The following is a 15737-nucleotide window of genomic DNA, read 5'->3' on the forward strand; positions in this document are numbered from 1 at the left end:
CGCGTGTAATCCATGAGTGTATTATTTCTTAAAAGATTTATGTAATGAGAATAAGAAGATTATATATATTTAAATTATATAAGTTTTAATTTATTAGAGGAGCAAAATGGTAATTCAACTTTTAAGTTTTGAGCTTCATGCTTATAATAATATATATGATATGATATATATATATAAAAGGGGTACTCAGGATAAGCACGTAGACGGCGATACACTTGAATTTTACCCAAAACCCTTCGAGGGTTTTCGAGTTGTTCAAATAGAGCACCGAAGAAACTCAAATCTCTGATAGAGATCATAGTGAAGTGTTCTCTCTGCCCTAACCCACCCACCCACCCCCCTCTTGCGAACCCCACAATCTACGAAGAACAGAAATCTCAACATTTCCATTCTAGGTCACCATTCAAATTAGCAAGATGCATGCTCCAGTTCTTGTTATGCGTAAGTTTTTTGTTTTTTTCTTCCCCTTTATTGTTCGTTTTCTCCACTTTTCCGTGTGTTTTTCGGATACCCATTTGCTTGTTTTACGTGAAAATGTGTCGAGTGGAGTAGAACGGATCTGGATGATTCATGTAGTGTGACCGGAACTAGTTTGGGGTTGAGGTTTTAACTTGTTGATGGAGGGGAATTGAGAGATAGAGTTTATGTTAAGACGAATCTTATCTTGTTGGGGTTTGAACTAATTGATTGATTGTCTCATTTTTGAAATGCTCGATCGGTTTGTGCAAGATGTAGTTTTTAGACATGGGTTGAGTAAGATGGGTTAAAGGGTGTTTGAGGATGTAGTAATTACTATGGTTTTGAGCTTTTCTGGTAGGGGTCTTTTGGTAGGGTGTACAAGAACAATGGTGAACAGAGCTAATGCTTGTATTACTTATGCTAAGTTATTGCATATGTAGATTTAGTTAGGGGTAGTTTGCTTGTCTTAGTTATGCTAAGTTATTTCATATGCTCAGCTTGGCTTGGTGTATTAAAAATAAGATGTGTTGCATGATTTCTAAAATAAATTATTACAAATATGGTAGACGTGGATAAGGTTTTGAGGGGAAATTTATCATGATAGTGCACACATTAAAACCCTTGCATTGCTTATTTTATGATTTGTATGTACTAGTTATAGACAGGCTTAAAGAAATCTATCATACAAGGTATAAATAAATACAAAGCTAATGCATGTATTATTCTATCTGATGCATCCTTCCAAACGACCCCTAGTATTATAGTTTCTAGGACCTATTTTATTAGTTGTTTTCATACAATGGTTGTATTGAGCAGAGGATTCTACGAAACGTGAGCAAGGTGGCAAGGTACAACGGGTAAATATCCAACTTAGTTATGTTAAGTTATTGCATATGCAGATTTTGATTAGGGGTAGTTTGGTAGGGTGTACAAGAACAGTGTTGAATATAGTGTATTAGTAATGTTTGTATTAGTTAGGCTAAGTTATTTCATATGCACAGTTTGTTTGGTGTATTAAAAATGAGATGCTTTGCATAATTTCTTAAATAAATTATTTGTTTATATAAATACCGTCCACAAATATGGTAGATGTGGAAAAGGTTTTGAGGGGAAATTTACCATGATAGTGCAAGCATAAACCCTTGCATAGTTCTATGATTTGTATGTACTAGTTATATATAAGCTTAAAGAATTGTACCAAACAAGGTATAAATAATAAACAAGCTAATGCATGTACTATTCTATATGATGCGTCCTACCAAATGACCCCTTAGTGTTTTAGTTTCTAGGACCCATTTTTTTAGTTGTTTTCTTACAATGGTTGTATTGAGCAGAGGATTCTATGAAACGCGAGCAAGGTGGCAAGGTTCAGCGGGCGAATATTCAGGCGGCAAAGGTACTTATTTGTCCATTTTTTTCGGTCTATTCTTAGAATAATAAGTGAACTCATAAATAGTTTGTATTTTTTTAAATATGTTTACTGATATACTTGTTTTTTACTAGCTGTTAAAATGGCATGTTTATTGTGAACTTCTATGTTTATTCGTCGGACATCTAGATGGAGGATGATATTGTTGATCCTTTTGGAATTTCTACATTTTTGTGCCCACTAGTTTGAGTTCCTACTGTTTCCTGCTATGCATTTATGGATCATTCACTTGCTTATTCAACCATGCTAAATTGGACTTGACTTAGCTGATTGCTTTGTTGATATTATTCTTTGTCGTGGCTTTTGTCAGTAAAACTGCATAATGTGGTTATACACAGGTTGCACTAAAATGCACGTTGACTGGTGTTCCTGAAAATGATTACTGAGTTGAATATGTTCTTATATTGGGTCCTATTCTCATTATGTTGTCTAAGCAATCCTGCAAGCATTGCTATTGATAATTTTCCTTAGGCAGTATTAACATTATGCAAGAATGAATGCGATCCTTATAAAACACCAAGAATGATTGAGAATTTGTAGAAATCTTAGCCGTATTTTGGATGCTCTAGAAGTTTGAGGAGGCAAATCTATTTGCTAGTTCAAGTGTCTTCAAGGCATTTCTTTGATTTGTTGCTCTCAACCTAAAACAAAAAACTGCATGGAAAGTTAAGCTAGAAACAGAATACATTGGACAAATAAGGGATTTGAATCCCTCTTATTGGGGTTCAAATCTGAGCAAAGGCAAAAAACTAGGTGACTTTTTCCCATTTGTCCAAGGGAAGAGTCACCCAATACTTGTGCGGGTGGGAAGTAGGGTAGGGAATATTTGAGGCGAGGGCAAGCTTGTCTGGATACCACCCTCATAACAAAATAAAGTGGGAATGAGGAATCATATATTTCTCTGTATTTTCTCAGAATTTATAATTGTTTGTTACAGCTCATGTTAGTACGTATGTTAGTTCTCTTATGTTCTGTTTTGTTGCCAGGCTGTTGCTGACATTATCCGTACCACTTTGGGACCACGATCCATGTTAAAAATGCTCCTTGATGCTGCTGGAGGTAAACTATTTTGTACACATGTTGAAACAAGTCATGAGCGTATCCTCTTTCTTGGTAATTTTGGTGAAATTCATGAAGGTTAATGAATAATTTCAGGAATTGTAGTAACCAATGATGGAAATGCAATTCTCCGTGAGCTAGATCTTGCTCACCCTGCAGCCAAGGTATATGCTTTCTCTCTCTCTCTCTCTGCTGACCTCTAGACATCTATGTTTGTGTGTGTTCCCTTGTTTGTTCATGGATTTTGTTTTGGTTGTGTTAATGTTTGATTACATGCCATATTCTAATGAATATGTTTGTGCTCACATTGTTGTGTGCTTGCTTTCTTGTTTAAGCTTTCATATTGGTTATATCTTTCTGCTGCTGCAGTCAATGATTGAACTAAGCCGCACCCAAGATGAAGAGGTAGGAGACGGAACAACATCAGTAATTGTCCTTGGTATGGCTCTATTTAATTTTTTTGCATTAGGTGGATGGATTTTATCAGTTAAATTGTTGTCATGGAACTCATTAACTCACTCGCCTCTTTATCTTAGGTATCTAACTGTTAATTGTGTAATCAATTGATACATATTGTCTAGCTGTTAATTGTTTGAGGGGTGTTCAGTAGTCTTAAGTTTCAGTTTTGCCTAAATTCTCTAGAAGGGCAGCCACTAGATTCCATGAAATGAACAGGCAAACACTTTAATAGAGCTCGTTTATTTGAAAAAGCATTTTACTTGATTCAAAACTCAAAACAGAGGATACAAATAAGAACATCAATGAGAAATGTAGGAGGACCAGAAGGAGGAAGTCTGAGGCACACTGGAAGACAACCAAAAACCACGCCTATGTTTGATTGATGTGGACCGAGGCAGTTAGAGAGGAAGGTTATGGGCTAGAAATCTACCCTCAGCACTTGCAAATAAAAACAAGGGGGGGTGGGGGTTAGAGAGGAAGTACGAGAAGAGGGGCAGAGGCTCTTGTCTAGTTTTTGAAGTTAAGCTGAACCACATTTGTTTCAACGCCTCTAAAGTGAGACGAGGGGTGAATTGTTTTCATGTTAATAAAAAATGTGTTCAATTCTGGCACGATAGTATGATGAGAAGTGTATAAAAGATCTCTAAGCTGGCTGCTTACTTCAATATTAATTATGTTACCAATATTTTTGAAGCTGGTGAGATGCTCCATGTTGCGGAAGCTTTTATTGACAAGAAGTATCATCCTACAGTAATATGTAGAGGTAACAGACGAGCCTTAAAATTTTATATCCTTCCGCCGAAGTTCTCTGAAATTAATATATGTACTTCTGTGACCAGCTTACGCTAAAGCTCTTGAGGATGCTGTTGCCGTGCTTGACAAAACTGCAATCACAGTTGATGTTGAAGATCGTAAGTTCCCTCTGCTTCTTACATTTCTGTCTTTTCATAACTCCACTGTGAGTACTTCTATATTTTAGTAGTTCCATGCCTGGGGGTATTAGATAAATACAAAACACCTAGAGTTTTGGATGTCTTCTCTAGAACTTTTGGAGGTGCTTTTGGATAACTCGTTGAGTTTGCTATATGTTTTTAGTGTGGAAGAGAACATAATTTTGTGTGGTTGCTGGAATTGCTAGGTCTTGATATGGGGTTGTAAGCAGAGAAACAACATCATTATTTAAATAAATTCTTGAAATAGCTTTTTGTTATGAACATCGAATTGAGTATATGGGAGTTACACATTTAACTAATTTTTGTGCTTTTCGTTTAACTTAATCCTTCTATCTTGGGTTTTGATTTTCTCATCGCTCCTTGCTCTTTTTCAAGTTTTAATTTTTTTGTGCTTATTTTTTACAGGAATAGATTTTATGCTATTATTGTAGCTCGTATACGTTTTCTGAATGATTTTAACATGCGTTATTACTCAAAATAATTGCTAACTGTGGCAGGTGAAACAATGTTGGGTCTGGTTAAGAGTTGCATCGGCACAAAATTTACTAGTCAATTTGGGGATTTAATTTCAGTAAGTACAATTTATTTCTAATACGCCCCACCCCCACCCCTACCCTCAAAGTGACATGAAATAAATTAAGAAACTTACATCTGGAGGTATTTGGAGCGAAAAATTAAATTGTTTCTTAAGTTCCGATAGATGGCTTCTTCTTGAAGGTATGTACTATGTCTAACCTACAAGTGGGAATAACAGAAAGCAATCAAAGCATAATCTATATTTGTGCCTGGATATCTTTCTCATGAGTTCTATTACCTCACATCAAATGGTTTGAACATCAAGAAAGAAGACATGGATACATGACTCTTTTTTCTCGAAAAGGGTAAATAATTAATTGTAAAGAAGCACATGCATACAGATTACAGACTAGTTAACTACTAATGTTTCTTATGATTTTCTTCTAGTCATATAGATACTTGGTTCTTGTATTTCTTTCCATAGTGTGTTTTTTATAATGACTTAAGAAGTTACTTCCCACAACTTGATTGAGAGACTTTTGGGATTGAGATATAGTTCTCGGGATTTGTGTGTGTGTGTATTTTATGGAGCGACGTAAGGTGATGGAAATTCAATCTCTGATCTCTTGGTTCCAGCACCTCGACTTTGGTTTGGTAACCACGAGATCAGGTCTCCACCAGGCAACTGGTTGATTGATATATGGATTTCAAATTAAAGAAGTCTTCCTTCAAGAAGTCCTTTACTGCAATAGGATTGAATAGGTCATGTTTTCAGTGTTCATTGTCTGACTTTATCATCAGGATTTAGCAATTGATGCTACAAGAATGGTTGGTGTGGAACTTGGCCAAGGGTTACGTGAGGTGGACATCAAGAAGTACATCAAGGTTGAGAAGGTGCCTGGTGGGCAGTTGGAAGACTCTGTGGTGCTTAAAGGAGTAATGATGAACAAAGATGTAGTTGCCCCTGGCAAAATGAAGAGAAAGATTGTAAACCCTCGCATCATTCTACTTGATTGTCCTCTAGAGTACAAGAAAGGTGAGAACCAAACCAATGCAGAGCTCCTTAGAGAGGAGGATTGGACTGTCCTCTTGAAAATGGAAGAAGAGTACATTGAGAACATGTGCGCACAGATACTTAAATTCAAGCCGGATGTGGTTATTACTGAAAAGGGACTCAGTGATCTGGCATGCCATTATCTGTGCAAGGCTGGTGTCAGTGCAATCAGAAGGCTAAGGAAGACAGACAATAACAGAATTGCTAAGGCATGTGGGGCAGTTATTGTTAATAGACCTGATGAGTTGCAAGAATCTGATGTTGGTACTGGTGCCGGTCTGTTTGAAGTGAAAAAAATTGGGGATGAGTTCTTTACTTTTATTGTCGATTGCAAGGATCCGAAAGCATGTACTATACTTTTAAGGGGTGCGAGCAAAGATCTACTGAATGAAGTAGAAAGAAATCTACAGGTATCTCCTCAATTCCATAGGTTTAGCAGATGATAGCTATAAATCACACTATTTTGAGCTGCTCCTTGTGCTTTTTCAGGATGCCATGTCTGTCGCTAGAAACATCATCAAGTGTCCTAAGCTAGTTCCCGGTGGTGGTGCAACAGAGTTAACTGTATCTGCCATGTTAAAGCAGAAAAGTTCATCCGTTGAAGGCATAGAAAAGGTAAGTAAAGTTCGTCAAGTTATTGCTCTTTATTTGCAGATTGAAACGAGTCACGAATATATGATCTTCTGAGACTCTTCGTGGAAATTGAAAAAAAGCCAACGGATGCTAATACTTTCATCCTCCTGTCATATATGCAGTGGCCGTATGAAGCTGCTGCAATTGCTTTTGAAGCTATACCACGAACTTTGGCTCAGAACTGCGGTGTAAATGTGATTCGTACTATGACCGCTCTTCAAGGAAAGGTAGAAACTTTACTGTTTGAGGTGGATATGCAATATTCCGTAATTTGTGTTCATCTAAATTCTTTTCATTTATTTATCTATAGCATGCAAATGGCGAGAATGCATGGATAGGCATTGACGGAAACACTGGTGAGATTACCGACATGAAAGAGCGGAAGGTATGATATTATGTTCTTCCTTCCTACACTCCATGACCCCATCAGAACTAGGATAGGGGATTCATGACACACGTGTATGAGTCTGTAAAATGAAGAATGAATATAGGTATTTGTATTTGATTAAACAATCTTTAAATATGTGCAGATATGGGATTCCTATGCTGTAAAAGCACAGGCTTTTAAAACTGCCATTGAAGCTGCTTGCCTACTTCTGAGAATTGATGACATTGTGAGTGGAATAAAGAAGAAGCAAGCCCCTGGAGCAGGACAAGGTCCATCGAAACCAAAAATAGACGAAGAAGGTGATGCAGACAATGACCAGCTAATTCCGGAATGAACATGATACTATGCTGCCCTTGACTGATTGCTTGAACTTTTTGTGCTTGACATGTAACTTCTGCTGTTTTTGACTGCTGGCAGTTGTTGGTTGTCATATGTTCACGTTGTATTTGATATAGATTGTGTTTCAGTTTTTGGTTTTAAATTAAATTTGATGTTGCGAGTACAATGACTAATCAATGTAGGGGTATCATTATAGGCCTGTTTTTCAAGGATCCAACAAATTTAAGGCCATACAAATCAAATTCAGGAAAATTATGTTTTGAGTCATGAACTCAACGAATACTAGCAAACAATAATGTATTATTAAGTGAAAAACGTCAAAATAAACCTTAATATTCAGTAAAGGTTTATTTGTAGGAGGCACAAACACGAACAATATGGTATCTAAACAGCTGCCAAAATATAAAAGAAGTATTCTATATGTCGCCACTAAAACTGAATAGGTCACAAGCTTAAAGTGTTCTATTTGCGGCAACAAACTAAAATTGGTGGTGATAATTATTGTCGCTAAAACTAAATTAGACGCTGCTAAAAGTGTACGGTTTGCGGCAACAAACTAAAATAGGTCGGTGATAATTATTGTCGCTAAAACTAAATTTGTCGCCCCTAAATGTGTACTATTTGCGGCAACAAACTAAAATTAGTCAGTGATAACTATTGTCGCTAAAACAAAATAAGTCGCCGCTAAAGGTACAGTATTAGGTAGAGACAATTATTGTCGCTAAAACTAAACTAGTAGTTGCTAAAAGTAAACTATTAGTGGCGCTGTTATTGCCGCTAAAACTAAACTAGTCGTCGCAAAAAGTAAACTAATTACTGGCAACTTTAATTACCGCTAAAACTAAACCTACACTATCAGGCGACTTTCATTGCCGCTAAAACAAAAATAGTCGCCGCTTAAAGTATACCGTTATTAGTGGCGACAAAAGTTGTCGCTAAACCCAAATAAGTAGCCGCTAAAAGTGTACTATTAGTGGCGACAAAAGTTGTCGACCCAAATAAGTCGCCGCTAAAAGTGTACTATTACTGGCGACAAAAGTTGTCGCTAAAACTCAAACAAGTCGCCGCTAAAAGTGTACTATTAGTGGCGACAAATTTTGTCGCTAAACTAAAACAAGTCGCCGCTAAAAGTGTACTATTAGTGGCGACAAACGTTGTCGCTAAAACTAAAACAAGTCGCCGCTAAAAGTGTACTATTAGTGGCGACAAATTGTCTAAAACTAAGACAAGTCGCCGCTAAAAGTGTACTATTAGTGGCGACAAAAGTTGTCGCTAAAACCCAAATAAGTCACCGCTAAAAGAGAACTATTAGTGGCGACAAAAGTTGTCGCTAAAACCCAAATAAGTCGCCGCTAAAAGTGTACTATTAGTGGCGACAAAAGTTGTCGTTAAAACCCAAACAAGTCGCCGCTAAAAGTGTACTAATTAGTGGCGACAAATTTTGTCGCTAAAACTAAAACAAGTCGCCGCTAAAACTAAAAGTAGTCGCCGCTAAAAGTACACTATTAGTGGCGACAAATGTTGTCGCTAAAACTAAAATAAGTCGCCGCTAAAAGTGTATTATTAGTGGCGACATATGTTGTCGCTAAAACTAAAACAGGCCGCCGCTAAAAGTATACTATTAGTGGCGACATGTTTGTCGCTAAAACTAAATAAGTCGCCGCTAAAAGTTTACTATTAGTGGCAACAAATGTTGCTGCTAAAACTAAATTGGTCGCCGCTGAAAGTGTAATATTAGTGGCGACAAATATTGTCGCCAAAACTAAATAAGTCGCTGCTAAAAGTAAGACAAATGTTGCTGCTAAAACTAAATTAGTCGCCGCTAAAAGTATATTTAGTGGCGACAAAAATTGCCGCTAAATGTACATTATGGCGACTTTTACTGCCGCTAATACTAAACAAGTGGTCGCTAAAGTTTACTATGTGGCGACACTATTGCTGCTAAAACTAAACTAAGTGTAGCTAAAAGCATACTATTAGTGGCGACTATTATTACCGCTAAAGCTATACTAATTGTCACCGCAGTGTGAACTATTTGACAACTCATTGTTTATTATTTATCGCCACGGTCGCCTGCCCTAAAATACACCTTTTGTGGTAGCTTAACCGTCGCTAAAACTAGTATAATTCGCAACTAAATAATTCTATTTGCCACTGCTATTTGTGGCAGCTATAACTTCCGCCAATACTCTTAAAAGTCACTTGCAAAGGTGTGTCATAAAGAGTATGGTGACTTTAACTGCCGGTAATACATATAAAATTCACCGTGAATAGTAATTTGAGACACTTGACCAAGCTACCTCTTCGTGAAGAGATGTTGATATCAATATACTTTCAAGTGTTAGTTTGGACCTGTGGAGAAATCAGCAAAGTACATACAACTTGATGGTATACAATTACAGAAATATTCAACAGTATATAACCACAACAGGTTTCTGGTCGTTTTTATAAGACCAGTTCAAGACTCAAAATCTCTAGGACAAAGTTGATAGCAACAGAAATAAATGCACTAAATTGGGACCCAAAATATACATATGAACGTATTTATCGTGGTCGGAACTTGGGTCTAACTGTGATCACCCCGGGCCTTGTCTCCTCATAACGATATCTACAGAACATGAGATTCACATTTCACTTAGTTTATTGATCGGGGAAATTAAAAAAAAACATTTGCCAAAAGCATACAAAAGTTCCTGGAAAAGAAATATACCCCTTCTCCACGAGAAAGCTTCTTATAGCCATTGGAAGTGCAGCTTGTCCCCGGCTATGAATACCTTTACCTGTGAAAATGCAACAACACTTCACACTAGTCAGACAACTTTATCTTGTAAGTAAGTTAAGGTACTAGTAAGAAAAGAGGCTCCAACTGAATAAATTAAAAAATAAGCGACAATCCATGAGAAGTTTTGACACCGGGAAGTATGACCACCATTACATGTTCTATTAAAGGGAAGGGCTAATAACTCATTTAGATACATGATTTATGATTCGGTAACATGTATGAGATTGAGCTCCATGATTGTGATTGACCACATATCAAGCATAACAATTCAACTAGGCTACTCAATCTTCCTAGTAAAGCAACTAAAAACAAAATATTTTAGAAAAACACATAATTCTCACAACACTTCGACACTTCCAGAAGATAGTAACAGAATGCCTAGAGCTAAGGAAATAGAGTGAATGATGAAGATTCATAAAGTAATAACAGGTCCAAACACACTCCAACTTATAACTACAACCAAAATGAAGAACATGTTGCTGGTGAATACATCTAGACTTGTAAGATGTATCATATCCTTGAGCAACACTTTTCAAGAGAAAAATACCTGTTATGACCTCTAAGAAAGCTGGCCGCTGCTTATTCAATAGGTGGGACCCTTTGCTCTCATTCTCCACATCAAAAGAGACAGCAGCTCCAAAGCTGCGCTTATTCTGTGCCACCTGAGATTCAATCTTTTGCAAATGTTCTTGTAAGGCTTGAACTGCCTCTTTTGCATGAAGACCATGCAAGTCCAGTGTCCATTGATCATTCTTACCGTTGCGGGCAGTCAAAATTTCTTTTGCAGCCTGGGCATTTAGCCTATTAGCAGCATCCCACTCTTCTTGGGCTTTTAGAGAAAAATGTTGGGCAGAAAAGTGGTCTCCTCTGAGATAGGCCTCACTGGCAGCCTTAGAATGTCGGGCTGCTGACCTGTTCATAGAATGAGAGAGGATTTCAGAATTGATTTAATTATAACTTGGATAAGATCTTAACACATTCAAAACCATGAAACTTATAACAATTACGGTTGCAATGTTAATAACAAAGAATGAAGATGGTTTGTTTCATCATAATATGTTGCATAACTTAGTTTGTTGAAAAAGCGATATCTGCTATTGAAGTTGTTTGGCCTCTATAATTCTCCCAATGTTTCATACTAAAATATGCCAAAGATAATTAATTATCTTTATTTGATAACCAAACCTGGCAGAGCTTTGAGACATCTACTGTTCACGGGATCTTAGAGAGTATCACTTCAAATATAGAAAAATCAATAACAAAAGAAACGTTCACCAACTACCACTGTCTTCCATTTATGTATAATATAAAAGATACTAAACTACCCTTTCATGGAAACAGACTCAGTCTACCAGTCTTTACTGCCCTGATTTACCCTGGCAGAATTTTAAATATATTACCCACTAGGTACCTGCAGCAATTAGATTAAGGAAACTTTAGATATTCAAATAGTGGGCTATGTAAACTGTGGGTTGTCATTGAACTTTAGCTGCAAATTGTCTGCATCCCATCTTTCCACATGATTCTCTATTTACTGAAAAAGGTGTTACTACTGACCATGGTAAATGAAAGGAGGGAAGATGGGAAAGTTGTTGGAGTTCTTTTTCCTCTCATGAATGTAATCATATTTCTTTTTGATTCCCTCAAATTGGTAAATGGCTCAAATTTTCAATAAAAGAATAAAAGAATCAGAGTTTTAATAATTTGGTGAAATTACTGGCCTGAATGAAACCCAGCCAATGCTTGACCCTCACTGATAAAGTTGTCCTTATCGTCAGTATAAACTATCCTTGCAATCTTAAATGAAATTAAAAGAAGACAGGGAAGCAGGGAAAAAGTAAATCAATCATGTTTTCACTGAAAAGGTAAACGCGTATAGACAAGTGCAAGTAAATCTACCTCGTCATCTTCACTGCATCCTTCCGATGGATCGAGTAAATATCATCCTCTTCCCACTCAGGCTCAACCGGTACAAAGCTCATACTCCCCACTGCTCCATCAAAATGAAGTTTGTTCTCGTGAGAAACACAGTTATTTATTAGTTCCTGACTGTTGCTCTGAAGACACTTGGCAAGTGCATGGCTCAATTCATCCATATCCACATTGTCTGTCAATGACACACCTTTATTAGCAGCAAACTTGTTAATATTCATGAGAGAATCCTTACTACTAGACTTGACCCCTTTAGTATCTGTGTCTACGTCTTTAAGGTTTTGTATGTAGGGAGTATCTGTTTCTTCTGGAGTTGTTCTGTTGTCATGTGCAACATATGTATGATAAGGAGATACCATTGCATCCAACAATGTCAAGGCCTTATTGAAATCATTTACACCAGCCATGACATCTGCGATCAAGGTGTCATCAGCCCATGGCTGTAGCTCTTTCAGCTTTCGACACACCTCTAGAAAACCTCTTTCTCGGATAAAACCATCAGTTTGGTTGAAACAAGAATCGCCAACTTGACTATGATTTGCATCAGACTCTTTAGTAGCCATTAAAGATGGAAAACTTACAGACGGTAGCAGCAAGGATGAAAAAGGCTTCTCTAGAGTTGCTCCACTGTTCTTTGCGATGCTTTGAGATGGACCCCTTAAGGAAGTGGGCGGAACGGATAAGTTGGGGAAGGTTTCTCTCTCAGGCTCTGGCTCAAGATTTTGTTGCTTCAGTCTCTCATTAAGGTCAAATGCAGCCCAACCAGAAGTCTTAGCCCTCCTCCCAGACATCTTCTTATGTAGAGGACTTGTCACACTCGTAGAAGCAGCCATCTTAAGTTGACATTGAAAGCACTTAAATCATTTCAAGTGCCACACCACCACCTCTTCTTGGCTATAATTTAATTAGTGTCTCCTTAATTCAAGTTTAAGTTTTGGCTCCGGATTATTAAAAAAATGACAGCTTTACTGAAAGAGTTCAAAACTGCACAAAAATTCCAACATCAAATTTCAAATGAAAGATAATACAAGCAATAAGGCTGGTTGAAAAATGATGTTTAACTATGAAGATTCATTCTAAACTACCAACTATCATAAGATCTCCACTTTAGATCAGTCTACATTTTTTTTCCTTTTTAATATCTATGGTGTCGCGGCTAGCTTGTGTCCACATGATTAATTCAACGAACAGCCTGTCCAACCGACAAGCATAGGTTTTTGATGTGATCATGCTCACCAAGGTTAGATCAGGTGAACTCATCAAGTGTTCAAGCTAGGATTAAAACTTGAAATCTCTAGGTAGTTAGTCCCCACCTCAACCACTAGGACTTCTACTAGTGACCTTTTGATCAGTTACCACGATGCAAATTAATTTGAGTAATCCGATCCAATTAAAACATTGTATGGTATCTACCTCTCCAATTGTACATAAAAGTAAAAAACAATTTTTACAAAGCTTATCTCCTACAATAATTTTAGTAAAAACATGAACTTTCTACATTTTCAAACTTATTGCAGCATTCAGAAGCAGAAAATCCAACGTTAAGCTAAAAATTTAGGAAAACCATAATTAACATGTATTTCTGTTCAAAATCTTGATGCCGTACAATAATCACCTTCAGTAAAGTTTAATTTTCTAACCATCTCAAACCCTTTGTATCACTAAGAAGCTGTTAAATCCAACCTTTAGCTACAAATTTACGAAAACTACATTAACAATATTCCTGTTCGAAATCTTCATGTCCTCCTACAATCACCTTCAGTAAAATTAAAATTTTTAACGACACAAAACGTTTGCATCACTTAGAAGCTGAAAATCCAACCATCTCTACCTTTCTACTTTTTTTTTTTTTTGAAAGTAGTAAAAATCCAACCTTTAGCTCATTTTTAGGAGAACTACAATCAATTTTGTATTCCTGTTCAAAACTTTCATGTCCTTCAATAACCACCTACAGTAAGATTTCAAATCTCTAAGGACTTCAGTTCCTTAGCAATCATTCAGAAACAGTAAACATCCAACCTTTTTTTTTAGCAGTAAGAATCCAAACTTTAGCTTAACTTTAGGAAAATATCAAGTATTCCCTTCGTTCACTTTTACTTATCCACTTTTAAGACTTTACACGTCTCTTAAGAAACAATGATTGATATGAATACTTTACCATAATGCCCATCTTAATTGATGTTTAGTATAAGGTCTTGAAAAATAATTTGGGGAATAAGTGATTAACACCAAGGGTAAAACATGAAAATTTTTTGGTCTTTTCTCAATATTTAAAAGCTATGTTGCTCGGCCTCTTCAAACATTTTACTGGGTGAATGTCGGATCCTCTTTTTAGAAGATCCAACACGGGTGCGGCTGCATTTTTGGAGAGTCCAAGCAATATAGGTTAAAAGTGCCAAATTAAAGTGAAAAACAATTATTTGAATAGCACACGAGTAAAAGTAAACAGAGAGAGTAATATATGTTCCTAATCAAAGCCTTAATGTCCAATAGTTATCAGCTTCACTAAACTTATAATTTCTTAAAGCTTAACCTAAGGGTGTGACTTGGTGGTCAATGGAGTGAATTGAGATCGACAAGGTTCCAGAAACTAAACACAAGGTGATTTCTTTCTATTTGTTCTAGGTTACTTATGGTATATGTTGTCGATGGGGGTATCCGTAGTCTAGGTGTGCACAGGATGGTCCAAACAACACAGTTATAAAATAAACGAATTCCTACAACATACAAAACCTTTACACCATTCAGAAACAACTAAACTCCAAATTTTCCTTTGTTTTTTTTTTTTATAAAGCAATAAAAATCCAACCTTCAGTTTAAGAAAAACAATTCTTCGTAAACACATGTAAGCAGGAATCAAGGGCAAAATCGTCAATATACCTTTGGGAGTTCTCTTCGCATAAAAAAAATTGAAAGATAAATCAGGAAAAACTGAACCGGAGGTATCGTATCCACGGGGTGAAAGGAGTATATGAAGGATTAGAGAGCTGAGATGAAAACTGAAGAATCGGATATTGGTTGTTGACGGCGGCGGAGAAGGCGGACGGCGATGCTGATAGGGATCTGCTTCTGCAATCCATAAACAGTTGGTGAATTTTCCGATTGAATCTCCGGCGATCGTCCAGAAGAAAAGAGAAATTGAAAAAAAAGGAAGAAAATAGAGAGGATAAAGAAGAAGAAGAATTCAAAGTAATTAAATTGAAACAAATGAAAGAAAAAAAAATCTCAATAAACTCAACTTCAACAATTTTTTTAAAATTATTTTTCTAGTTTTTGAATATTAATTTTATGTGGTTTGGAAAAAAAAAGTTCCCACAAGGCTATAATTAATTTGTTTGTGACAACTTGAAAAGTCAATTTTGGCATGCTACATTAATTAATTAATTAATTAATTAAAAATAATTAAATCAAAATGCCTTTAGTTATTTAACAAGAATTAGTTCTGATATTCGGATTTTAGATTTGAATTTTAAGAAAATTAAAAATTGAAGCGAGTCATAATGGACCTTGAAAGCATGAATGGTACTTTTATTATGAAAATTAAATTGAGTCTGAGAATTACTACGATCTATTTGAAAAGGATATTCTTAAGTTTGATAATAATTGAAAGTATATGTTATTTTACGATAAGTCAGCAATGATAAAATTGATCATGTAAGTAATAAATGTTTTTTTAGTACCTATTGGATAGTCATCATAGCTTTCGTAGAGATAGCTTATTCATGTAGTTTTTG

The 15737-nt window shown here is 36.3% G+C and overlaps 2 protein-coding genes across 3 annotated transcripts; one reads left to right on the forward strand and one right to left on the reverse strand.

Annotated features, from left to right (window-relative positions):
- The first annotated feature begins 287 nt into the window (after positions 1–287).
- Positions 288–7501, forward strand: LOC107020485 (T-complex protein 1 subunit gamma). Its single transcript, XM_015220877.2, has 13 exons — positions 288–441; positions 1794–1855; positions 2875–2947; positions 3044–3111; positions 3317–3386; positions 4101–4169; positions 4246–4317; positions 4857–4930; positions 5677–6339; positions 6419–6544; positions 6685–6789; positions 6873–6947; positions 7093–7501. The coding sequence occupies exons 1-13, from the start codon at positions 417–419 to the stop codon at positions 7282–7284; spliced, it is 1674 nt and encodes a 557-aa protein (XP_015076363.1). The 5' UTR covers positions 288–416; the 3' UTR covers positions 7285–7501.
- Positions 7502–9642: 2141 nt separating this feature from the next.
- LOC107020355 lies at positions 9643–15228 on the reverse strand. Of its 2 annotated transcripts, XM_015220682.2 has the most exons (5): positions 14884–15228; positions 11971–12987; positions 10619–10983; positions 10000–10069; positions 9643–9897 (listed from the first exon to the last, which is right to left on the reverse strand). In XM_015220682.2, exons 2-5 carry the CDS (start codon positions 12834–12836, stop codon positions 9834–9836), a joined length of 1365 nt encoding a protein of 454 aa, XP_015076168.1. In that variant the 5' UTR covers positions 12837–12987; positions 14884–15228; the 3' UTR covers positions 9643–9833. The 2 variants fall into 2 exon arrangements, with proteins under 2 accessions (XP_015076168.1, XP_015076169.1); XM_015220683.2 differs by having other exon boundaries at positions 11971–15228.
- Between the last annotated feature and the right edge of the window lie 509 nt (positions 15229–15737).

This window comes from Solanum pennellii, chromosome 5 (assembly GCF_001406875.1).
Source record: "Solanum pennellii chromosome 5, SPENNV200".
Taxonomy (NCBI): Eukaryota; Viridiplantae; Streptophyta; class Magnoliopsida; order Solanales; family Solanaceae; genus Solanum; species Solanum pennellii.